Source organism: Elgaria multicarinata, chromosome 9, assembly GCF_023053635.1.
Source record: "Elgaria multicarinata webbii isolate HBS135686 ecotype San Diego chromosome 9, rElgMul1.1.pri, whole genome shotgun sequence".
In the NCBI taxonomy this organism is placed as follows: Eukaryota; Metazoa; Chordata; class Lepidosauria; order Squamata; family Anguidae; genus Elgaria; species Elgaria multicarinata.
In genome coordinates this window covers 40,074,494-40,100,836 of record NC_086179.1, presented here as the reverse complement: position 1 = coordinate 40,100,836, position 26,343 = coordinate 40,074,494, and the positions used below count along the sequence as shown (strand labels likewise).

At 46.3% G+C, this 26,343-nt stretch overlaps 1 protein-coding gene across 2 annotated transcripts in view; it reads left to right on the top strand.

Annotated features, from left to right (window-relative positions):
* The first annotated feature begins 357 nt into the window (after positions 1-357).
* The window catches only part of FAM234B (family with sequence similarity 234 member B), a 29,420-nt gene continuing 3,434 nt past the window's right edge, over positions 358-26,343 (top strand). Inside the window, exons 1-13 of one of the 2 annotated variants that reach the window (XM_063133659.1) lie at positions 358-450; positions 7,140-7,532; positions 10,725-10,823; positions 14,058-14,246; positions 14,726-14,856; positions 15,399-15,546; positions 16,350-16,491; positions 16,724-16,867; positions 19,066-19,150; positions 20,836-20,991; positions 22,076-22,178; positions 24,029-24,252; positions 26,018-26,134. In XM_063133659.1, the coding sequence (XP_062989729.1) occupies positions 414-450; positions 7,140-7,532; positions 10,725-10,823; positions 14,058-14,246; positions 14,726-14,856; positions 15,399-15,546; positions 16,350-16,491; positions 16,724-16,867; positions 19,066-19,150; positions 20,836-20,991; positions 22,076-22,178; positions 24,029-24,252; positions 26,018-26,065 (1,899 nt within the window). In that variant the 5' untranslated portion in view covers positions 358-413 and the 3' untranslated portion in view covers positions 26,066-26,134. Of the gene's footprint in view, positions 451-7,139; positions 7,533-10,724; positions 10,824-14,057; positions 14,247-14,725; positions 14,857-15,398; positions 15,547-16,349; positions 16,492-16,723; positions 16,868-19,065; positions 19,151-20,835; positions 20,992-22,075; positions 22,179-24,028; positions 24,253-26,017; positions 26,135-26,343 lie in introns of those variants that run through there. The other variant, XM_063133660.1, reaches the window with a different exon arrangement.

The following is a 26,343-nucleotide window of genomic DNA, read 5'->3' as shown; positions in this document are numbered from 1 at the left end:
GATACCATATTAAGGTAAGTATCAACATTATTATTATTATTATTATTAATAATAATAATAATAATAATAATAATAATAGAAAGAACACTATCAACCATTCTTGAAACCCATTCCAGGACCCTGTCCTTGCTTTCTTTGTAGCTTGCATCGATTTCCATGGAGCCCAGTCAGTCCTTCTCAACTCCCACTTCGGATAGCAGCCATTGCTTCCTTCCAACGGACATCAGCGTCCGGTAGCAAAGCGACTCGGACCAATACAGAAAGCCGACTCTGCGTCCCAGCCACGTTGCTCGATCCCTTCGCCTTTCTGCGCAGAGCGCGCTCGACACCAGCACCTTAATTCAGCCTCTCCGCAGAACTACTCTTCCCAGGAGGCAAAAGAGCCGGGCGCATGCGCGCTTCTCACCTCAAGCATGGCTACGGTGCTGTCACGGGCGCTGAAGCTGCCAGGTAGGGGTCTTGCCTCGTAGTGCGTCGAACGCGGGTGTGAAGCGCGGGGAAGGAGCAGGGAGCCAGGCCGGCATCCCGAGCGCACGAGTTGCAGGGGCGCTCCAGCCCCGCGCTTCTTAGTGGGGAGAGCATCCGGGTCCCATTCTGGAGAGAGCCCAGCCGACCTCCCCCGTCCCGCCTTGCATCCGGGTCCCAGCAGGTGGTCCTCATATCTGTGGATGAAGACGCCGAGAGAGGATCGTTGCACCTGCGGCGGGGTGGGGGGGGCGGTGGCGAGACAAGATGCTGGTTCTGTTTGTCAGGGATGCCAATGATGGGCGTGGGGGGGGGGCGAAGAGCGGTTGTCATGGCAATAAGGTCTCGATCCAGCTCCTCTTTGGGAGGGGAAGGACCCCACCCTGGAGGAGGAGAGAAGAAGCATGATTGAACCTGGAGGGTGGGGTGGGGGAATGATGGAGGAAAGCGGTGAGATTGGAAGGCAAATTTGTTTTTGTTTTGTTGCCAAGAGAGAAATTGGAGAAGGGGCTGCACTTTGATGCGTGTGTGTGTGAGAGAGAGAGACCGTCTAGGGAAACAGTTGAGGTGAACCTTCTGTTTGGATCAAAGTATCGCCATCCCTGCCTCCCCCCCCCCTTTACAAACGTTGACATTTCTCCACGAAGGAGATCTTTTGGGTGATGAGGAACTGATAAGGCTGGAGGACACAAATGATCAGACCGCAACCCTGGTCTCGGTGACAATTGTTGGATGGGTTGTGGCTGACCTGAGATGAGGTTTCCTCATCCTTTTCTGAAACTTCAGGAGCCTTCCCTGTAATTAAAGCAATTGTTATTTTAAGCCTTCTGTGGTGCAGTCAAGACAGCTTACGGTGCTGCTGTACAAAGGTTAATGAATAATGCATGCCTTCTTACACCTCAGCATATGTTGCCCAGCGTTCCTTGGTGCTCCGCTCACACCTCCTAACCTGGTTGTCCTCTTTTGGATTTTAATTGGTGTCAAGGCTGCAATCCTGCATACAGATGTACAATTTGTGTTCCCGCCCCAAGTCAACGAGAAGTAAGGGATTCTCACGGTGTTCCAGAAACAGTGCATCCTCCCATCACCTCAGCCTATAGAAACACCCTTCAGCTTTGTGAACTGCCCAGAGAACTTTGGGTATTGGGCAGTATAGAAATGTAGTAATACATTGCTGGAAATAAATATGAGTTCCCAAAGAGAGAACTTGCACATGCCTTGGGTTCGCATGTCTGAATTTGTATGGACGCGTAAAGAAATCCTGCTTGGCTCACCCATATATTTTCCACCTGCCACTTTTCACCACAGTGCCTCACACACTGTTAACGCAAGATAAATCGTGCTATCTAAAAAAATGAGAGAACAAATATGTCTGTTTTCTGCTACATAATCTCTTGCAGAATGGTGATTTTTGAAGAAGCATGTATTTCAAAAGCCTGTTTTTGCTGTGACACAACAAATGGAACACTTGGATTTGGGGCTGCAACTCGATTTGGGGTGCCTGTTAAAGCCAGAAAAACAAACATTCAGGTGCCAGTTAGAGAATTTGAAGCGGCACCTAAGAATTTGGCAGTTTGTTTTGAGCCTTGACTTAAACCGGATGGTATTTAGAAATGAACAATATTTTTCCAGCTCTGGGACTTGTCACTTGGAAGACAAGGTGGGAAATTGAGTTAGAAGCAAAGGCAGTACATATGATGAAATTAAGCAAGTAGGAGAGTGCTCTGTCATCTCTTATGCAGGAATTGGACTAATAACTCTGCTGGCTCCAAGTTCTGCCCTCCTCCCTCATGCTTGGCTTGGCATCGTTCTTTAAGTTCCTGGCAAAGCAAAACTCAGGAGAAAGGCAATGTGGCACTCTTCCATTGGTTTGTAGAAGCCTTAACATCGCCCACAGGGCCCCATCACAGCTGCTTAGCCATCCACCATGAAACCTTGTTAATTAAGGAAGCAGTCATGTGCTCCTTTTTTTTAATTTGGTTTAAAGAACAATGTGTGCTCCTTTGTATCCAACCCAGCCTTTTCCTAGTTGTTTGCTTTCTTCTTATTCAGGCTTATTAGCATAATCCTGCAATGAGCAACCCACCTGCATGTTTCCCCTTTGCCGAAACTCCTTTGAAGTCCCTCATAGCATTCTATCTAGTTCCAGGTGAGACTGTTGATAGGAAAGGGAACACCTTGCTGCTTCTGCTTGTCAGTTTTATATCGGCTATCAAAAACAGGAAAGAGAAATGGACAACTTAGGGGGTGGATAACTTGCTTCCCCCCTTCTAATCTCCTTTCTTTTTGTTGTGGTTTTTTTTGGGTGCAATCCTATGCATGTTTAGACAGAAAAAAGGACTACAACTCCCAGTATGCTGGCTGGGGCATACTGAGAGTTTTTGCTTTTTTCTGTCTAAACTTGCATAGGATTGTGCCTTTATCCAGGCTGGAGGACATCATTGTCTTATTATTAACCTTTGTAAGCTACTCCTTTTCAATTGAGCAGGGTAAAAATGCTGCTGTTGTTGCGGCTGATTAATAATAATAATAATAATAATAATAATAGCTTTTTATTACATTGAGGGGTGACATGACCTTCAGTGGTGGAGTGGGAGTCTGCATGACTTTCAAACAATTAATAATAATTTTAAAACATAACAAAAACCCCTTCCTTTCCTCCAACCAACCAGATGGATTCCTTCCACTGGAGGAAGACACCTTCTGTCAGAGAAAGGGAACCTTTGGCTCCAACTCATGGCTCCTTTGTCCACCTCTCCAGAGGTAGGCGACTTGTGGCCCTCCAGACATTTTGACCTACAATTTCTATCAGCCCTAGTCAGCATAGCCAATGGTGAAGGATGCTGGGTGTTGTAGGCCAAAACATCTGGAGAGCCAGAAGTGACCTACTTATGTTAGTCCTTGACTTTGTTGTTGTAGTTACTAGTAAGCAGTTAGTAACAAAGAGCTTGAACAGTGTAGCCACTAGCTGGTTCTCCAATAGATAGGTTCACTGATTTATTTTATTTTATTTATTTATTTATTGCATTTCTACACTGATTTATTTTATTTATTTATTGCATTTCTACACCGCTCAATAGCCAAAGTTCTCTGGGTGGTTCAGAAAAGTTAAAACCATCAAATACAATTCAAAGTATAAAGCAAACAACAGTATAAAAACACAATATAAAAGCACAACCAGGATAAAACCGAGCAGCCTTCATGGAACTGATAAGGTGGCCTACAGTCCATGAAAGCTGATGCCATAAAGAATGTGTTAGTATGTAACTCTTGTTGTTTTGGCTGCAACAGACTAATGCAGCTACTCTTCTGGAAGTTGTTCCATCCTGTAGGCACAGGGAGAGTTCTAGTAGTTTAACATTTTCTTCCATTTTCCTCCTTCCACTCTCTTATAACTCTTCCTCAATTTGCCGCTTCCATTTTAAATAATGAAAGCAAAATCCCAACTAAGTGTGCTCTCTCCAATTCCTTTTTATATACTAGAACAAAAAAACGCCACACACTGATCCACTTGCATCCAACCCAAACACGTTTTTGTTTTGTTTTTAAACTGAGCTGTTTAGGCAACACACACATACACACACACACACAAAAGTTAATCCCCGTTGTGTTTTGATCACTAGACTTTTTCAAGACAAAAAAGGCTTCAGAAATAACCAAGGCAGTCAGGATAAAATTTACAGTTCTTTCTTGAATATACTTGTTCCAAGTTATCAAGGTAGGGGAGCCAAAACAGGTTACAAAATGATTCACAGCAGAATGAGGTGGTTCAATGGCTTTTAATACTTCAAAATACAGGTAGGCATCACATTTTTGAATGGTCCCTATGTAGAAAAACTCCCCGTGAGTAGAAAGCTAGCACAACAGGGAGTGGCTGGATTAGAACTTCCCTCTGATGTGCTAGGTTATTGTTGTTGTTTACTTCCATGGATGTTTTTATAGGGAGCCTTCAAAAATGCTGTCCTCAATCAACGGTGCAGCATGTTCTGCCATTTCAGAGGTCTGCAACCTCATTCTGCAGCTGCCATGTGTAGGACCAAGCCCAAAACAGGCCGCTAAGCAGAAAACTCCCCTGATTCAAACTTCCCTTTTCATCCCAAGCTCTCAAATCTCCCTGTACCCATCCCTTTGTATGATTGGCTTGCCCCCTGATCCCTTAAAAATAACTGTAGGAGACTAGTAGCTGGTGGGCAACAGTTTTTGAAGGGATGTATGATTGGTATGGACTGGAGACGCCCCATCCCCAATCCAATTCTGCAGCTTCACAAAGGTGTTTGATCTTCTTCTTCTAAAAAATATGAGGTATCCTTTGTTGGTCATTGAAGCACTAGCACTGGGCTTTTGATGTGGAGCCAATACTTGATGACTGGAGTGCCTTTGATAATGAAAGGTTGTATATAACTATTTTGAATAAATAAATGGTAATTCCTAAAACATTGAACCCATAGATTTAAAACTGCCCAGAGAGCTTTTTGTGAACTGCCCATAGAGCTTCGGCTAATGGGCAGTATAGAAATGAATGAATGAACAAATAAATAAATAATAGAATGACGCCGATATACCTGCTGCTAGAGGAGCTGCTGGAGACTTTAACAGAATGCAAGGAGAACAGCAGTTTTGAATCTGTAAATCAGTGGTGAGGAACTAATAGCCCGTAGACCAGATGTGGCCTGCTAGGCCTCCCATCCAGCTCACCTTCATTCCTGCCCCCCCCACTGCTGTTTCCTCTGCTGTTTCCCATGGATCAGCTGAGCAGCATGGGGCGGGGTGGCCAGATTGCATGGAGTGCGGGTTTCAGCCTTCCTCTCCCAGCCCCACCCACCTGTTGCTCATCTGATTCACAGGAAAGAGCTTAAACATGGGGGGATTGGGGCTGTGTGTAGTAGAAGCATGCTGGCAATGCAGGAACGGATTGCTCTTTTCCTGCATTGCCAGCTTGCTGCATTTTCTCGCTGTGCGCTGAGATAGGAGCTTCTTGAATTTTATCCAGGAAGTTGTAGGATACCAGTTCAGGTCTTTGAACACAGAAATAACATGCATCCAGCAACTAATTTGGACTGCAAGAAGATCAAACCAGTCCATACTCCAGGAAATAAAGCCAGACTGCTCACTTGAGGGAATGGTATTAAAGGCAAAACTGAAGTACTTTGGCCACATAATGAGAAGACAGGATACCCTGGAGAAGATGCTGATGCTAGGGAAAGTGGAAGGCAAAAGGAAGAGGGGCCAACCAAGGGCAAGATGGATGGATGATATTCTGGAGGTGACAGACTTGACCTTGGGGGAGCTAGGAATGGCAACGGCCGACAGAAAGCTCTGGCGTGGGCTGGTCCATGAAGTCACGAAGAGTCAGAAGCGACTGAATGAATAAACAACAACAAAGCAACTAATTTAATATTTCTGCATGATCAGGGCACAATTCTGGCAATTGCGCCCTCGGTGATCAGAAGCCCCCCAAACTCGGAGGCATCCGATCATCCAGTGTAGGGCAGGAGGAGAGATGAAGGCGATCTTCACCTCCCTGTCCTCCCGTTCTGTAGATTTTGCTAGATGGTCTTTTCAGTTCGTATAACAAGGACACTTTGGAAGAGAGGGAAGGAGGATGGAAGAGGCTCAGGATAAGTCATATCCTGGTCTCTCTGGACTCCTCCCTTTCTTGCCCACTGGAATGCCCTCTGAGGTCACTTTTCCAGTCCAGCTGCAAGGGGTTGTGGGGCGGGGGGGGGTTGGATCTCTGACTCTCCCTTCGGAGGTTGGAGACCTTGGAAGGATTTTACAAGCTATCCTGTGGTCCCTGGGACTGCTCTCTCAATTAGCCATATTAAAATAACCATAGGGAGTATCTTGGTCCGGCACAGACAGATGAAGTTTACACTACCATGATGCTTTCAGTCACCCAAAATAGTGCCAACATGGCATGCAGATAAAACAACTTGAGATCCCATCAATGTGTAATCGAGGCACAGATTTGTGAGAATAGGAAATCACCATGTTCTGAAAGAAACCTGGGGCCTTTTCATTGTGTAAACAAGTCCTAGCTCAGGTTTTTCCAGCCTGGTCCCCTCCAGAGATCTTTGACCACTATATCCATAATTCCAGCCACAATGCTGCGAGTGGGAGTCCAGCACATCTGGAAGGCACAAAGTTGGGGAAGGCTGTCCTAAGTGATTTGAATAGCCAGTCTTAATGAAAGTTAGGATATGGTGAGTTAGTTAAATACTTTGGAAAGTGGGGAGATTTTGTAACGATTGTGCTTTGAAAACAGGGAAGAGGTGGTTTATTTTTGAGCAGAAAGATGGGTAAGAGGACAGAATGTCAGTGTGTGTAGGTTTCATCATGAAATGACAGCACAGTAGCTTCAACGAGAACCATTTCTCATTATGGAGGTTGAAGGCATTAGAGGGAATGAGGTAAATTAGATCATCTTTTTTTAAATTGGGGGAAAAATGAACCATTGAACTCTGCCTGTTCTTGCACTGAATCTTTCAAAACACAGAGTGGCCTTTCCTGCTTTCTTACATCATCAGTTCTATCCAGCAAACATGCCCCTCACCTGAAAATTGGACTCCTTTTCATACAAACCATTTTCCAGGACCTGAACATGCCAGAGGTTCTTCAGTCCCCCTCTTCCCCATCGGCCATGATTGATTATCTCTCCCCATTTCTCTTTGCAGGCAAAAAGAGCCCAGACCTTGGGGAATATGACCCCCTCACCCAGGCTGACAGTGACGAGAGTGAAGATGACCTGGTGCTCAACTTGCAGAAGAATGGTGGAGTCAAAAACGGGAAGAGTCCGCTGGGGGAGGTGCAGGATGTGGACTCGGATGTGGAGGTTGGGATGACGAAGCAGCACCTGTCCGAGGGGATGTCAGAGGACTATCCAAGCGAGAACATCAGTAGTCTGGAGCAGAAGACGGCCAACTCCTTGATGCCTTACTTGCGCACGGCAATCTTTCTGCTCACTGTAGTTGTCTCCATGATCCTTGTGCTAGTGTGTGCGTTTCTCATTCCTTGCCCTCCAAGAGACTTGCATAATACTTGGATTCGCAACTTGGGTCAAGAGGCAGGTAAGAAGCATCTGGAAGGGTCAGATCTGCCCTGGCTCATAGAGTGGCTGTCCTAATTGGAGAGAGTGTCAGGGATTTGATGGAGAAGAAAGAGAACTGTATGCTAATTGTTGCCCACCATCCACATATAGGAGTCTAATGCCAATTTCTTGAAATATATCTAAAGTCCTCCTCTGAGTGCCTACTCCGAGGCAGGCTCAGAAGATGGCAACAAGGGAGAGGGCCTTCTCAGTGGTGCCCCCCCCCCCCCAATTATGGAATGATATCCCTGATGAGGCCCGCCTGACACCAACATTGCTATCTTTTTGGCGCCAGGTCAAGACTTTTCTCCCTGGCATTTAGTAATATGTGATGAGCACTGATCCTGGATCTGTTTTTAGGTTCATAGCTTAAAGTTGTTTATAGTAGATTTTAGATGTATGTTTTTGTGTATGTTGCATGTTTTTGTGGTTTTAATTTTTGTATATTGCTTTTAATTGTTTGAACTTTATGTAACTACCCAGAGAACTTCGGTTATGGGGCGGTATAGAAAAGATAATAATAATAATAATAATAATAATAATAATAATAATAATAATATCATCATCATTCAAGGGCCAGTACAAGGTGGGTAAGCCAAAGAACACCTGCAGAGCTGTAACTAAAGCCTTGGTGTTCTGAAGCAGTAAGTGAAATGAGTCTTCCACACGTCTTACCACTAATGCAGCACATGCATTAAAGACCCAGCAAGGTTTAATGGTTAAAGTGATGGACTATGTCTAAGAAGAACCAGGTTCAAATCCCCCCCTCAGCCATGGAGTCACTGGCTGAGCCTGGGCAAATTACTATTTCTCAGCCTAACCTACCTCATAATGTCGTTGTTTTAACTTCGTTGTGAAGTTAAAAACCAGTTACTTTGCCTTGAGCTCTCTGGAGGAAGGTGGGATATAAATCCAATTCAGGGGTCTTCAAATGTGGCTTTTTTGGGGACAAATTTGAGAAACAGTTATGGACACCATCACAAAATGCTTGCCATGGGGGGACATGGCAGAAAATGGCTGCTGTGGGAGCTTGGCTAGTTACAAAAGACAAGTTACTTGCCCAAGAAACTGAGGTTGAGATGGACAAGTATATGATGCCAAACCATATATTTGGTCATACGCAGTATCCATTTTCCATAGGGAAAACTGGTGATGCTCAGAGAAATAGCACTCCCACTCACCCATCCAGACAGCAATACACACCCCAACAAAAAGACATCCTTAGAAAACCTAGGTAGCATCCTCCTGAAAACATACACAAAAATCCCAGGATCATCCCTTGCCCAACACTGCCAATATCCTCCCCCCAAACCAGAAGCACCCCCCCCAGCAGCTTCTTCCCCAATCCTCCCCTCCCACAAATCCCAAGGCAACATCCATCCAAAACTCACACTGCGCGCGCGCACACACACACACACGCACACACACACACACACACACACAAAACAAGCACACAAAAATAAAACTGGGCAACACTCCCCCCACCTCCTGCCCCACAAACACAACCGTCTCAGGCAACATATACAGATGCAACACTCTGGAGGGTCATCAGCTCTTTGCGGGCACCAAGGGAGATATCTGGCAGTTCTGGGGCATCTGTGGGTCTGCTGCATTGGGAACTCCAGAGCTAATTAAATAAATAAATAGCTACATCAATTTCTCCATCTTCTTTCTCCCCTTTACTCACCCCATTCTCTAGCCATTCTGCTTCTGACTGTAAACTATCACTTCAAATTACTTTTATTTGTACATTAAGTGTACCGGTTTAACAGTGATATCTCGGTTTACTAAAAGCAAACTGAGGCCAAATCCAATTATACCCAGAGACATAGCCTTTTTGCACTACAGTCTTGAATTCTGTAAACACAACATTCAAAATCTTAATTTGAAATCAATGGTGCAAATGTACATAAACTTATCTAATTTGGATGCCAGTCACAATATGCATAGTTCTACCTTTGGGGCAAGATTTGGAGTATAGTGGGGTGTACCCTTCTGGAGAACAAAAGCACAGATCAGATCTAGGGCTAAAGGCTCTATTTAGATGGAAATCAACGTATTTTAATGGTTAGGTAACTAATACCAATGAGCTTATCTTTAGAAAGCGACTGAACCGCACACGGGAAGGTTGATTAAATTTGATGATTTGAACAGAGGCACTCAAGTTGATGAGTTAAATTGATGGTTTAACGTCCATTAAATGAATCTGCCTCAGTAGGAGATTAATCCAGCTTTATTTCTTACTTTCTTGCACTTCAGAAAAAATTCTCATGCTGTTTTCACTTGCCATACTACCTATATCTGTAGCTGGTGATATCATTTGAAGGGGGGGACACAAGCAGAAAGTTTCTCTTTCGATCCCCTCGTTTCCCCTTTTAGAACCACATCAAAATGGCAAAAGTTAAGTAGTATTCTTACTACCTCACCGTTCCCTAACCTGATGCCCTCCAGATGTGTTGGAATGCAACTCCCATAATTCCCAGCCAAAACAGGAAGGCCGTACTACATTTTCTTACCTTACTTTACATCCTGAAACAGGCAACAGTGTTTCTATAGAGCTGTGATGTTCTAGAACGAAGGAATGCAATGAAGGATATTTTGGCGCTTCATCACAGAAGGAAACTGACCTTGCAACACCTTTGCTTCAGTGACTAACCTCTGATTGTCCTTCTGTAGAATCCTATTTTAAGATACTTAGGCCCAGTTTGGACACACAATGTTTTCCATTCATTCCCCCCCCCCCCCCCCCCCCGTTTCCCTTCATATAGAAATGTATATGGTGGAATGCAAATCTTAAGCACGAGGCTTCAAAAAGCCTTGCTAAATTTATATTGGATGTATGTTGTGCATTCAACCATTCATGAGGGCATTTGATGATCTGAATTGTTCCATATATTTATAATATTACAGAGTAGTGGAGAAAACCGATATTCAGACTGGAGACTAAAGCATGTGAAAGGCCTCTTGGGAATATAGCCTTGAGAGGGGTCAGTTCAAGCCACTTGATCGAGAGTGCCGAAGAAGTATGTTTCACTGGACATAGCTGTTGAAAGCAGCTATATCACAGGTAGCATAAGGTGTTGAAGATGACTGTATTTCTAGGTCATCCAGGACCCACTTGGGATAGATGGGGAAGTTATAGAAGAGTAACTTATTTCTCCTTATACTTTAGGTGGAGTGCTGTTTCCACCAGAACTTTTTGACGTAAATGGTGATGGTCTTCCCGACATCCTGCTCTCCTTCACAGCTCTAAAAAATGCTAGCGTGTTGGGTAAGCATTCAAAGCCTCACAGTCAATCCCAAAACCAGTGGCACAAGGTTTCTCTGTGTACAGTCATATTACACTGACATGGCACACTATTCACATCTTCCATTAACTCCTGTTGGACAGAGATAGAGATGGAGACATTTGTCTGCCTGCATGTTGAAGGGCCTTGATTACTCCATTTCTTGATGGCATTTTCTTTTGATTTCGAATCTTTCCACACTATCAGTTGCTTTAAAAAGGGAAAGGAAAAGAAATCAATACACATTTGCCTTTCATTTATGGAATGCAGCTGAAATGGGCATTGTCTAGGCAGAGGTTTTGTTTCAGGTATCTGATATTTCCAAGCTGTCTAAATGCTCGTGTTTTGTACCTGAGAAATGTGATATGATATATACATGCACACATACACATATCTGATAAACCATCCATAGCTGTTAGAATTTCATGGTGTCTTGTGTCACTGATATTTATGGGAGATATTATGTCATTGATTGTGATGAGGAGAGATACAATCATTCTCTGTTCTGACGTATTCCATTACTTGCTCAATGACTACCCGTGTGTGTGTGTGTGTGAGAGAGAAATATTAAATTGTTTGGAGGTTGTACTTCTGACCTCCCCCCCCCAACTCTTACAACTAAGGTTCCTAGTGTGATCTCAGAAATGTATATAAGAATTGTGCTTGAGAACATGAGTGCCCCAATCCTCCATGTGCCACGTGAGCACCCAAACTCTTCACCCTCCAGGCATTACTTGAATGTCTTGCTGCTGTCTCGTTAATTAGAGGGTCAACCTGCATTTTCAAATGCTTCCTCTAACCTGTTTCATGGGGCTTGAGGGTGTATGTGCGTTTGCTTGTAGTGGTGAATAGCAGCGAGGTCATCCTGCTAAAGAGAGCTTTGGCTGTTGGGTGGTATAGAAATGAAATGAATGAATGAATGAATAAAACAGACCCACCCTATTTTTGTGCTTGCCTTATGATAGTTTGGAGATAGTAACTCTATACTGTGGGGTTGTCTATACATTGTCTTTGCCTGGGGGTGGCTCCAAATCTGCACCAGTTATATGACGCAAGCACCGATTTGGAGCCACCCCGGAGCAAAGATCCAAAGATCCGCAGCTGAAAAGTCAGGGACCTACTCCAACTTTTCATACCTGAGCAAGGTCAGCACAGCTCTTCCGCCAGCTGTCCTTGTTCCGGCGCTGGCCTGGGGGCATTCCTGGGCAGAAGGCCACCTCCCATTGGTCATCATAAGCCGGGGGGAGGAGGAAGGGGCAGGCCCAGTGAGCCTAATGGACACCAGAAAGCCCAAACCGCCTCCCCAGTAGAGATTATTTGCTATCTCCCAACAGCAAGGATACTGTGGGGTTAGGGGGCGGCGTGGCACCAACTTGGTGCGAGGAAGGCAGCCTCTGTGTTTCAAAGATAACTTTTGTGTGGACTGCAGAGCCTGGGCAAGTGAGAATCACAGAATGTGGTGGTTGAATGTTCTGGCCGGTCACAGAAACACACACCAGAATGCGTTTGCTTTGCGCATTCAAAGAACATGTGAAGAGGGGAATAGGGCTCCACCTGCAATGCTGCCATTCCCCACTGGGTCCACACACTCCCCGACCTCTGCGTGCTGTGTGTAAGATCTAAAGAGGGAGCCAACGAGTGTACAGCTGTGTGTATGTAGGGTAGCTGGCAGGGGAGGAGCTGGCAGGGGACTGCAGGGGTGCTTACACTGGGGGCGGGGCCAGCACATTCAGCCCGTTCAGCCCCGCCCCCTCTCCATACATTTCTTGAACACAGGGAGCAAATCACTGAAGGGAGAGGAACTATGAAGTAACACCACATCTAAGGCGATTGAACTGTAGTTTGTGTATTTCTGAAGTAGTAGGCGCAATGCCAATGGTCAAGGATGGTGGAACTTATAGTCCAAAACATCTGTAGAGCACCAGATTGGGAAGGCCTGCTATAGACATGAGTTTTTAGGAAACAAGGTAAACAGGGCTGTGGCCTGGACGTTGGTACATGGCAAAAAGGGTGCAAGGAAGACAGTGGTGCTGCTTGTCTCTGGAATTTTCCAAAGCCCGTTCAGTCAGAGAACTCCACCCTCTGCCAGAGACTTTTATGCTCAATTTTATTTATGTGATTATTCAATAGAATAAATATTTAAATGTTCATAAAATATGCTGCTCATCTCAGGAAAACGCAGATGAGCCGTAGAGGGGGAAGAGCTGGAACACAAATCTCAAAAGACATTTTTCAGCGGGACCATTCCCTTGGGCCTCAGCTGCCAGCTTGAGGATGGGTTCGCTTGTTTTCTCAATTATCCCATAATTGACACGGTATTGACAGACTGTGAAGAACACTTCACTCAAGGCTGCGACTAGTTGCACATTGGAAAATCCTGGAAGTGCCCAGTACTGTCCAGCACGCATTCTGTAGGAGGTTTTCTCGTATTGCTGCCCTTTTTTTCTGCTCAGCATGACCCTATAGATGTTTGCTGAGAGATAACCTCACTGAGTTTCATGTGGCTTATGGCCGTGTGGAATCAGCCTCCCAGAGAGGCTCGTCTGGCATCTACTTGGTGCTCTTTGGCGCCAGGGGAAGACCTTCTTACGTTCTTGTGCATTTTTGTCTCTCAGTTTCTGTTGTTTTAAATCTCTTCCTGGATTTTAAATCTTTGCAGTGCTGCTGGGTTTTATTTGGTTCTTATTTTTTATTTCATACTGTAGTTTTAAACTTTTATATTGTATTTTATTGTGTTGTACTTCATGGTTTTCATTGTTGTAAACCCCCCAGAGAGCTTCGACAATGTAGAAATGTAATCAATAAATAAAATAACACAGCCTTCCCCAACCTGTTGCCACCAGAAGTACTCAGGTACACCTCCCTTTATCCTTGGCCAGCATGGGCAGTGAAGGTGGGAGTTGTACTCCAACACATCTGGGGGGCACCAGGTTGGGGAAAGTTGGCTTAGTAAATGCATTTAGGATTGTGGCCTCAGGCTGGCTCCTCTGCGTACCTGTCTGGGCATGTGATTCCCATTAAACTCAGTGGGACTTTCTCTTCTGAGGAAACATGCATTGAATTGGGCCATAAGTGGGGCTTTGGGACTCCCGGCTGAACTTTTGAGATGACAGAAGCAGCCATATAAAAAATGCAAAGACAGCATCAAACCTCATTGGCAGATTCCTTTCTCTCTGCAAAGTGAGCTGACTGCCCTTTTGCATGCGTTGTGTCCTCAGGTGTCTCCAAGCCATGGGTCACTGTGATGGCCCTTTCGGGGATGAACGGCAGCACGCTGTGGTCCAGTCATGTTAAAGAGGAGATTCGGAGTGTGCAATGTAAGGATTTGGACCTTGTGTCCTCAGCAGAGCCGGTCTGCCTCATCACAGGGACTTCAAAATTCCTCAGCCTTCTGAGTGCTTCCTCAGGTGAGTCCCAACAAGTGTGGATGATTAATCAGCTGACGAATAAGCTAGCAAACCCACCATACATGATTATAGTAACTTCACGGTTTAAATTTTATTTATTTGTTAAATGTATATCCTCTTTTTCACCCAAAATGATGCTCAAGGTGGCTAACACTAATAAAACACAGGCTAAAAACAAATTTTCAAATAAAACATAGCATAAAAACAAATAACTTAAAACCACAAAGAACACAACAAAGATTTACCGGAATGCTGGAGATACACATTAATGTCAAAATCAAGCAGTTTATAGTGCCATGAACTTCCTTTCTGTTGTCTGTATGTCTCCAGCCTGGTGAGTTTGACCTGCTCTTAAAGTTTGAGACATGCAGTGACTTCCTTGTTTCTTCTTTCCCCACCACCACATAAAGATCTCTCCTGTGGACTCCCGCTAATTCTGCCTCCTGGTAACCCTGACATAATTCCATGTTATCCTGTAGGGAAACCCATTTGGACACTAGACTCATCCCACCTGCCCAGCGGAACCCTGGCTGCTCCAGCTGTTCCTGTACCAGATGTGGATGGAGATAGGGTTGGCGATTTGGTGGTCCTGGCCATTGGAGAAACGCAGGTATGATATATGATCCATTATCTGTGGCAATAAGGAGGAGAATGTGATCTCAATAGAGTAGCCTTCTCCAAATCGGTGCCCTCCAGGTGTGTTGGGCTGCAACTACCCATCATCCCCAGCTAGTGGCTGGGTTGAGCAAGGCTGTAACAGAGTATCATGGGTGGATAACAAGTAGTCTTCCATACACATTCTTTTCCTTGCTTCTTTCTCTGGACCGAGAAAGCAGAGTGAAATATAAGCATTGTAGATAACTCAGAAACCTTTGTAATTGTCCAGCTGACCTTCACCCTGAGGGGTGAGGATCATTCTTTCCCCTTTAACGTCCCCCATTCCGCCAACCTGCCCCTCTTCAGCATGTTAATTAGCCAAAGAGCTTTACGATCCTGACACAATTTGGCAGGACGCAGGCTAGCAGCCATCAAATGCCATCACACGGCCGGAGCTACTTTTTGCACAGCGTATGGTGCACTGCGGGGCCAAGAGGCTCCTTATGCATGGAAGTCCACCGCCTCAATTCCACATTCCTTCTCTCTCCTCTGTAGCCGGACTTGTGCTTCATCCTGGTGTCAGGCAAAACGGGAAGCCCCGTGGGAGGGCCTGTGAAGTTTAGCACCAATGGAAATGGAAAGCTGATTGGCCCTCAAGCTCACATCACCAGCCATGGAGCAATCTACATCCTGTTTGGCTTTGGTAAGGGTCCCTTCCACTTCTCCTGGATGTCATTTCTAAGCTGCATTGGGACTAGAAAAAGTGAGCTTGTCCTATGATACCCTGGTAGGATTAGATGGATCGCGGTGGCTGGGGTTTCAGCCCTGCGCCCCACAATCCACAGGATATCTAGTTTGGGTGTAGTGAGAAAGTGAAATTGAATCACTAAGGGGGCAATTGTGATCTGGAAAAGGAAAAATTCTTGGCCTTCCTATGGAGAGGTTGGAGACTGAGGGGCTGACACGTGCGGGGCTGGGACCCCAATGCACACAGCCTCTTACGTGCCTTTATAGGCCCTGTTCTGGCATCATGCCTTGTTGACACTGAAAAGGTCTCGGAGGAGTATTTTATTGATGCCCTCCAAATGGGTTGGACAACAACACCTAGCATCCCCTTGCCAGCCAGGCTGTACTAGAATGTGGCTGGATCGTGCTTCGACTTCTGGTGCAGAAGGCGATATATGAACTGCTAAGCACATGTTCAGGTTTTGCCTTTCCCACTGTGGGGAGCCCTGAAGACCAGATGCAAGTGGGTCTGAGGTCAGGGAGGCTGGGGCATCCGCTGAAAAGAGCCCTGCAGGATTATCGTGTAATGGCTAGAATCTGGGGGACGGGACACACTTGGACTGCTGGTGTGGCAAAGGCCTTCGCAGAAGTGCAGTAAGCTGGCATGTCCCCCCAGCAGCCCTTGTGCTTTTACCCTTCCCATCTCCCCGCCTTCCTGCCACACACCTGCTTTGTTGAACCTCATCAGAATTTCAGTCTTTGTTTCTCCCTGTCACCTAGGCAATGTCCAAGCAGTCGCTCTGAGGGATATATTTGCTAAGGCCAGAAACCGCGACACCTTCCCACCAGTCCTGCAGCGAGGAGAGCTAGAGTGGGAGAAACGCCGATCGCTCAATTTGTCAGAGGTCATTGACATTTACAGGTGGGATGCTGTCCCTTCTCCACTGTAAAATGTGTTGTCTTCCGGAGTCTTAGCTCAGCGGCCTCTGGCTGAGGCTCGGACGTAGGCCACAATGTGTAGTGTCGAAATGTGCTTGGGGAACTCCTTAGAAACTGCTCTTTCTGACACTTGCTGTGTCGGGTTACGTCTGGGTTGATAAGTATGCTAAAAGGGAGTTGCACCGTCTCCTTACTTTTGCTCTCTGCCTCCCCAGTGGTGGTGTTGAGTTCCTGCAGGCAGTAAAGTCTCCAGATGGCAACTGCAGTGATCTTCTTGTCACTACTAAGCACGGTTTGACCTTACTGAGGGGACAAGACCTGGAGCCACGCTGGAATCTACAGCAGCCGGACATTGACAGGTTACTGGGCTTTGTTTTGGTCTTTGCTGTATCTGCTTCTCCTGCATGCTCACGTACCCTCCAGAGGCCCTCCTTGTCATTCTGTCTCTGGGGCCCAGACCATGGGATAGGAGTGACAGCTGACCCACAGCTATAGGACGCCCTTCTCCTCAATCTGTGCAAAGGCCCACCTCAGAGCGCTTGATGGCTGGGTTTCTTTTTAAGATCACAATGTTTAACATTCGTATTTACATGTACAAACTCCTTTAAACTGACTCTCTGAAATCAAAGTAAGTAAAAAAGAAAAGAAGTAATAAAATGTGAACCGCCCAGAGAGCTTCGGCTATTGGGCGATATAAAAATGTAATAAATAAATAAATAAATAAATAAATAAATAGTAAATACAAATATGGAAATGGAGAACACATGCTGGACCTTCAGCCCATACAGGGCCTCCAGCTACATAGACCTCCCTTCCTACCAAGACTACCTACCCCTTTCCCAGGCACCAAGGTTGTGCACTCTCTCCTTTGGGAAGCCCACCAGGCTCATTCTGTCTTGGCCTTCAGGTGAGCAGGGAAGATGTTCCTGCTTTGCTAGCCATTTGGCTTACTTTAATTATTCTCCTGCTATTATAGTTTGTTTTGTCAGTGCTCCAAGTTGTTTTAGCTCTCTGTTTTACTATTGTTATTTTATTGTGTATTGCCTTTTTAAAAATAATAATGATGATGATGTAAGCCGCCTTGGGGGCCTTGTTCTTGATAGGTGGGCCATATGCAGACCATAAACCCTATCGGATGGGGGTGGTAATGGGACCATTGTGGACCATCCAGTGTGGGTAGCATTTGGAGAGGTTTCTGTTTTGGTTTCCACCACAAGAGGCTGGTGGCTCCGATGTCAGCAAAGCACCTTGGATAGCTCCTTTAGAATTCTGACTGGCTCTGACTGAATCCCAGAGTGGATTCACCACCCCACTGACATCAGAGCCACCAGCCTCCACTGGTTTCCACAGACTTCATAGTGCCCAATCTATGGGTGAGGGTGCAGATGTTCATTATTTGATTATGGAAGTGCCACCAAAGACCAAACTCCCCAGACAGAGTGTTCGTATCACCTCCAGGACAGTTATTTTCAGTGGAGGCTGATGAACGTGCATGTGTGAACCAACCCTGTAACTCATAATGACTAGTGTGCCACAGTTGGTGTGGTGGTTAAGAATGTTGGACTAGGAGCGAGGAGACTCGGGTTCAAATCCCGACTCAGCCAAGAAGCTCACGGGGTGATTTTCTAGTATTTATCTATATTTCTTAGCCAAACCTACCTCAAGGGGTTGTTGAGAGGATAAAATGGGGAGGAAGAGCAAAATAAAAATAGAATAATTTTTTACAACCTTTAGTACATATATGCACATGATTATATGAAATTTATATTGGTGGTTACAGAGATGTTGGTGCATTTTTAAAGGTGTGGAGAATGTCACGCTTGTTAATAAAACATATGCATGCAAAGAAGGAAGGCAATAAAACATGGTGCTTCATGGTGATGAACCAATGGCATCAACACAGAGGATGTACTGGTGAACCATTGTTTTTAGAGTGCTTTTCTGTCTTTCTCTCTCTCTCTTTTTCTCTCTTTTCTTTACTACCTTTTAATCCCACTTTTCAGTTAATTATGGTCTCCCAAAGCAGTTCACAGCAATCAAAAAATGTGAGAGAAGCCCTGTCATCAGGCTTACTAAGTAAAATGACCTGGCACTCAAGAGAAGGGGAGTGGAGGGTAAAGAAAGAGGAGCAAGATCAGTGTTTCAAGGCCAGAACTATAAGTCAGCAAAAAGTGGGCACTCAAATGCGCTTTAGCACAGGCTGATCTCCCCTTTCTGGTGTTCCACTTGAGGCTCTTGTTCCTTTGGCCAGCCGATGGGGCCAGAGCAGTCTTTCCCCTGCCTTCCGCAGTCCAGGGCATCTGTGCATTGGCGCTGAATATCCTTTCTGGCAGGGAGGGGGAAGTGAACTCCCTGCAACGGCACCAACAAATGGCCCTTGCCCAGGCCAGGCTTGCATCCTTGATGGATGAGCAGCCTAGCCTGTTTTGGCAAACCCTGGGCTTGTAGGAATGCAGCTGTGAAAGGGAGGTGATCCCTGGCGGCGTGGACCCGGCCATTCAGGTTGCCTTCTTTGTTCCTCTTTGGTTCTGACTGTTGCTTTTCTTCACTTTTGCAGCCAGCCCGCTCCAGGCTACTTCAGTGATGATCAAACCCTGGACTTCATGCTTCAAGCACAGAATGGAAACAATATCACAAAAAAGGTACATTGGCGCTCTCTCTCTCTCTGACAGAGCAATCCCGTCTGTACCTACGCAGAAGCAATTCCAGTCATATTCCATGGGGCTTACTGTAGGGTTAGGGCGGATCAGAGAGCAGCTCAATGACGCAGATTACATTTTACCTATGTTCACTGTATCAAGTGGTAACACTGGCATGTTTTTGAAGGTAGCCATAAGTCTCCTCATAAGCAATGGCTGGACGTAATTGACTAAAAGATGTTTTACCCATTCTGGAGACTGAGGACCGCATTAGACATTGACAGTAGAAGCACCTTTGCCTTTCATATGTACATTTTAAAAATGCAAATAGCAGCCACGGAGTGCGAATGTGTGTGTGTGTGTGTGATAATTGTCAGGATTACAAAGCAGGTGTGTGTGTGTGTGTGTGTGTGTGTGTGTGTGTGTGTAATTTAACCCTTTCCTCCTTTGATGTGGTCCTGTTGAAAATCACTTGGAGCTGCTGTTTGCGTTGGGAGGAAAAGCAAACAGAGAAGGTATTTCTCTGGTTGCAGAGGAGGTATTTTCTTTACAACTGCAACACAGTTCAGAACTGATCCTGACAATTTTCAGATCCCGCCCACCCAATTGCTGCTATTTGCATTAAAAAAAGGTGTGCATTTAATCCATCTTTTCATTGAACATGTCATGTAGTTTGGCCCTGAGGTGGTAGACTGAGTTGGCAGACTTCAGAACTTTAGACTGCAGGTTGGGGGTGGGAGGGAGCCATATTTTTTAATGCACCACGCTAAATGTAGTAAACCAGTACATCAGAGAGTGAGACAGGCGGGAGGTGGGAGTGGGAGGAGTTCATAGCCCTCTCTATATGCTAGTTTACTACATGCAGGGAGCGTTGTATGTATAGAAGCATTCAAAGCTTTGTCTTCCCACCTGTAATCTGAAGTGATAAAGTTCAGCATTCAAGCACCTTCCTTTGTGTAATAGAGGGATACAGAACCTCAAGCCTGGGCGCCCAGTCCAGCCCTCCTGGGGTTCCAGTCTAGCCTCCCGGCCCAAAGGTTCTCCAGATGGCCATGCCTCTTTCCCCTAACCACTCATTTCCCAGTTTTGTGCAGTTTCATCCCCATTTTAAAAGGTTAAAATGCCTCCCCCAAGACTCAGCTACTGGCAGTAAGAGCTTGAAACTCAAATAGGAGGGCACTTTATTTTGAAGTTTGGCCCTACCTCCATTGGCCCTGCCCCAGTGCGGCTAGTTGCTCTGACGTTAGTAGAGCATTGAATCCACTCTGGGTTTCATTCAGAACTCTAAAGGAGCTAGATAGCTGCTTTAGAGTTCTGACTGGTTCTCACTGAAACTCAGAGCGGGTTCATCGCCCCACTGGCATTGGAGCCACCAGCTTCCACTCCTTTGCCCACCGCTGGAAAGTGGCTTCTGAGAGCTTCCTTGAAATGGAACCTGGTGTAATGACTTTAAAAGTGAGAAAGAATATATTTTCCTGATGTTCCAGGGAGGTGATAAATGGGGCATAGAAAGGATAGCCATCCCCTGTTATTCCCTCCCCCTCCTGCCCTGCACCTGCTAATCAAAGGTATATTTCCTTTGCATATCTATAATCCATTTTTAACCCTCCTGATTCCATCTCTCGCTTTCTCTTTTTCATTGTCTTTTCCCTCATCATTGTGCTCACTCTGGGATTCTCTGCTTTCAGTTGCTGGTGGTGGATGGTAAGTCTGGCCTCCCCATCTGGAGCTATGAGCTGCCGTGTCACATGAAAAGATCAGATGCACTGTCAGTGATGACTCTGGACAAAAAATCCATCTTTCTCTTCTGGGCTAATGAAAAGCAATCTCTCCTAAAAAGCTTGGTAAGTGAGAGTACAGTTCCCCCATGCTAAAAGGAGACTTTGTGTCATGTGCCCTTCCTATAAAACAGAGGAGCGCTGCCTCAAGCTTGGTTGGCTGCCATGCCATCTGCCCTGAGAGCCATGCTCCTTAAATTTGATATGTTTGGGGACAGGCAGTGTTACAGGGAAAGACATTCTGCACATGCTTAGAGGCATTTCCCCCCCCCCTTTTTCCTTCCTGTATTTCCAGGAAGTAAAAGAGATTTTTGGACTGAGCAAATTTGGCCCTGTTTATGTATGTTGTTCCCAGTCTTATTTATTTACGCATGTATTCATTTAAAATTATACGCTGCTCTCAGTGCAACATCCTCCCAATGTGCATTACATCCAAACCATAATACATGATAAATCTGATATCAATAAAATCAAAATTTCATCCAAAAACGTTTACAATGTTTTGACATTAAAACAGCAGCTGTTAAAACAGTAGAGCACCACATACAAAAAACCAGTTTGAAATAAAAAAGTGTGCAGGGTCCAATTAAAAGCCAGCAGAGTAGAAGGGCCATATGGATCTTCCAATGGAGGGAATTCTATAAGCATGAGGCCAATGCCGACTGTTTCTTGTGCCCCCCAGTCTCTTCTTTAGTACTGGCTGAGTTCTACCTGATAGGTGCAGTGCCGGTTGTCAGAATACAAGAGAAGATGAGCGATGTCCTAAAGGCAGAAAACTTAGTTTCCATTTTGAAAATCCACCACATTGGGTGGGATGACTAATCTGGCTACCCCTCTTGAAGCTGAAAATGGTTTGAGGCAACCCCATAAGTACTATGGTCTGAGTTTAAGTGAAAGTGAAAGTTTCACAATTAGGAGACACCGCCCCCCTTGCTGCCCGCATCATCCATAGGGTTGGATCCAGACCAAGTTAGTCACACTTTATTCCCATTGAAATCAGTGGGACAACATAGGCATGACTCATTTAAGTCCCATTGATTTCAATGGGACTAAAGTATGAATAGTTTAGGCAGAATCCAACCTCTTGCAAATCCCAGAAATTTTTGGAGGAAATGGGTAATTCATACTGTTGCTGTTGTTGTTGTTGCAGGAGCCCAGCCCAAGAGTCCACCATCTTTATCTCCTCCATCCCACTTTCCCTACAGTCCTGTTGGACTTGAGTAATACAACAGGCACAGTGACTGCTTCATCCAGTGAGTATGTCCTGTGCGTGCAAATGGAGCAAGTGCAAATGGGTGCATAAGGCCCTCCCAATTTCTGATGGGCAATGATGGTTTTGCTTTCTTCCTTTCTAGGTTTCTTGTGGTGCTTAAGCTTCTTGGTTAAAATATTTGTCTTTCCCCTTGTGCATAGAGCCTGGCTGATAGACACATCAGAGAGTCTTCAGAGAGAAGTGGGTTGCTGATTTTTTCACTGCCTTCTACAGCAGTAGAACAGCCTTCCCCAACCTAGTGTTCTCCAGATGTGTGGGACTACAGTGCCCATCATCCCCAGACAATAGGGATTTATACAGTTATAGTTCAACTAAAAACTGTGCCAGCAACCCATCAAGCTGGCAGAAGGTAACAGCTCATGGTGCTGTTCTGGGACTGGGAGTGGATCCTGGGCCTGCAGTTGCCTCTTGTGCATGCTGTGAGTACAATGCAGTGCAAAGACAGTGATGCGCTGCTAATGGCAGGGCCGGAGTCAGGGCAGGGGTAGGCATTGTTGGGCACTTGCCATGTCCCACATAACATTAGGGGGCCATGGCCACTCTTGGAAGCTTCGTGGCCCTGCTTCTCCTTCACCTCTTTCCTGTTGCTGCCTGTTCATCTGACACCTCTGAGCACGCAAGCAATGACAAGAGTGCGGAGACGGAGAAGCTTCCTCTACTTACATTGTGCAGATTGAGCCCAGAGGGCGAAGTGAGTGAAGAGGAAGCAGTGCCTTGGAGAGGAGGCGGCGCTCCAGACAGAGAGAGAGAGAGAGAGAGAGAGAGAGAGGAAGAGGGAGGAAGAGGGAGAGGGGAGCCCTAAGATCACCCAGCTGAAGGACTCCCTCCAAACCGGGAGCTGGCACTGGCTGATGGCATCAGGACAAGGGGCCATGGATCATTCTACCAAGCTGGTGCCTAGGGACCAGGTGCCCCAGGCCAAGAGCTGGTGAAGCCCACCCTTCCACCCCTTCAGTTGAAGAGGTGGCAAGACTGGAAACAGGTGGGATCACAGGCAGGGCTGTCGGCAGAAAAGTGGAGTAACTGTTGGGAGGCTCCAAGGGATGGCCTTCCTCAGCAGCGTGTTCCCAGGCAGAGGGAATGCAGCAAATCTTGGAGCTAAATTGCAGCTACTGGCACGGAATTGGATCACCTGAATCTTAGGACTGAGACTCTTTCCATCTGTGGACTCCTTGTAGTGCCCAGCTTCAATTGGCTTCCAAGCCAACAGCAGGAGTAGCACAGAGTAAGAGAATGGGTGCCTGCCATACAGGCCTTCTTTGACAGGAGTGGAGCGAACCAGCCAGCAGTGGCTTCCTCGCCGAACACAGGGCGCTGCTCCGGCCGCAGCGATGCAACACCCTGCCCATTTCCAGTAAAACTCCACTGCACAGTTAGGCGGTCGAGAATCCCAGGATTTTGAAGTTGCGTTTTTCTAGGCACCTTATCTGGTTCTAAGGACAGGGGCTGCCTTTTTTGAAATGGGTTTGCATTTCATATTTTGTATGTGACTCCTGTTGTTATGAAGTGTGCTAAGGTTTCAAGGCCACAAGTTCTTCATTTTCGTATTGCTGGGTTTGTTTCTGGGTTTTTGTAACCGCACAGAGAGAGTCATTCACCAGAGTCAAATATGCCAGTTGTGATTGCAGCCTTTGTATCAGCTCTGCAGAGATGCTTGTTCCTTGCAGAGTTTCAGGCTGCTGAATACGATGCCTAGATTGTAACTGTAACTAGAAGCCAAGCCTGTTACACAGTTAGAAACAGTGAGTGGAAGTTAGTCTGAGTGTCAGATGTGAATATGTGGAGTTACTTTGTGTTCACCAGTCTTCCCCCCCCCTTGCATTCTTCTAGTTGGCATCAATGATGTTCAAAAAGATGCATTTTACATCACCGTGACCACGAGCCCTACTTCTGAACACCAGCCCGGGTTTCTGTCAGTCAGCAAACTGCGCCTGAGGTGGGCCTTAATGACTCAGAGCCGAGAGGTGCCCCTGAAGGAGGCAGATCCCAAAATCAATCGTGGGGAATTGAGGCGCTTTCTTTCCAGGATCAAATTTATCGATTCTGCTCACAAGGTGAGATGATTTGAAGAGCTCTTTCGGGGTAAAGGGGTGCATGTGAAAGGCAGGAGAATTGACAAGGCTGCCCTTTGGGAGAGAAAGCAAACAGGAAGGTCTGGATTTGAAGGTCTGGCAAATGGCAGAACAAAAGGATTGAGAGAAGTGGCAGGAGTGTGGGGCTGCTATGGAAAGTTGGGTCCTCTGCTTTGACCCTGGACAGGGAGGCCGTCTGGATTTCTGGCTAGTTACATGGTGGTTTGTTTGCACTCTGCAGAGACTTCTTAGGAAAGGCCTCAAGAAAGCTACACCTGCAATTGATTCCTTTTATGGTGATGATGTTGTTACTATAATACAACTGAGCTATGAATTGCAGAACCAGATTCCAGAGGGGTTCAATCCACTGACTCCACAAGGGGGAAAAAGTGTTTTGTCTTTTTCGCCATCAGAGATTTGCATATGCACTGAGATCACCAGAATCACTCATGGGAGTCATCTTGTTTCTTGAAAGGGAGTAACCTATACATCAGCTCTCCCAATGGAGACATTGCTTCTTTCTCTTAGTTCATATGAATTGCAGATCGATTTGAGGCTCCAAATGTGGCTGGTGGTGGGCAAGCTCCGGCATTGCTGGAGCTTCAACTTGTTTTAAGGGCCCAGGGGACTCTGGGCCATGCTCTCACTCTGTATGGGACCCAGCCAGGCTCAGAGTCCAAATGTGCTGCCTCCGGCTGATGTGACACAAAGGGGATCCGCACCTCGCTCCCAGAGCGCTTCTATGCGACCCCAGTGCAGCCCGAAAACGATAGTCTGACTTCCCTGTAAAAGAAACGAGGAAGAGCCGTCCATGCCGCCGCCGCCGACAAGGAGAGCTCTCCGCCGGCGAGGGGAGCTCGGCAAAAGAAGGCGGGGTAGAGAGCTTCTTCCGCTCTTCACCCCGCCTTCTTTTGCCGAGCTCTCCTCACTGGCGGAGAGCTCTCCTCGTCGTTGTTGGTGGCGGCGGCATGGACGGCTCTTCTTCGTTTCTTTTACAGGGAAGTCAGACTATCGTTTTCGGGGTGCACTGGGGTCGCATAGAAGCACTCTGGGAGTGACGTGCGGATCCCCCCCTTGTCTCACTTGTGGGGTAGCAGAGCCAGGGAATAATGCCAGGACTTTTTTATCACAAGGGATGAGCTTAGCTGCAGTCCGCACAGTAGCTGGGGCTGGTGGGTGGGTAGGAATTAATTTCCACAGCAACAGGATGTTGTTCCCTGTTGTTATGCACAGTATTTTGGGGGTGGCTTGCTCCTGAATGGGCAATTAAGCTTTACGGAAGATCTGCTCCAGGTGGAAATGAAAACTGCTAGAAGTGGCTTGTTGACATGGACCACAGAGCCTGAATTTTTGGACCCTCTGTGGGGATGTGGGTATGGGAGCTGTCCTGAGGAGCAGCTGCACTGTGGAATATTCCACCACATCACCGGTTGTCATTGCATGATTTGGCCTGACTTGGCCTGATGCTAAGTGAGAGAGCGTGCCCTCCCCTCCCCTCCCCACCCCTCTCCCCCCGCCCCCGCAACGTACTGTTGCTGTTGCTACTGGCTTCGTTGCCCCTTGCATGAAGTGAGAGTCTGTCGGCGTTTCTACATGAGGTTTTTCTCCCACACCTTTACCGGGACTTCTGGTTCTGGATTCTTTGCAGTATTAAGATCAGCCCCTTTACATATTTTTTCCTTAGATTTTTCTTTCTGCCATCCTATATTATTATTATTACCTTTATATCCTGCCTTTTTCCTCCAAGGAACCCAAGGTGGCGAATGTAATCCTCTTCCTATCCATTTTATCCTAACAACCACCACCCTGTAAGGTAGCTTGGGCTGAAAGTCTGTGACTGGCCCAAAGTCACCCAGTGAGATTCCATGGCAGTTTGGGGACTGGACCCGGATCTCCTGACTCCCAGTCCAACACTCTAGCGACTACATCGCACTGGCTCTATATGTTTCATTATACAGCCGCTAGATGGCACTGTACATAGAGCATTTCATAGCGCCTTCAGGATATACCAGACTTTCTCCATTACGAAAACAACTGTGATAATGGTCGTAAAGCACGAGAGAGGCCCTGAAG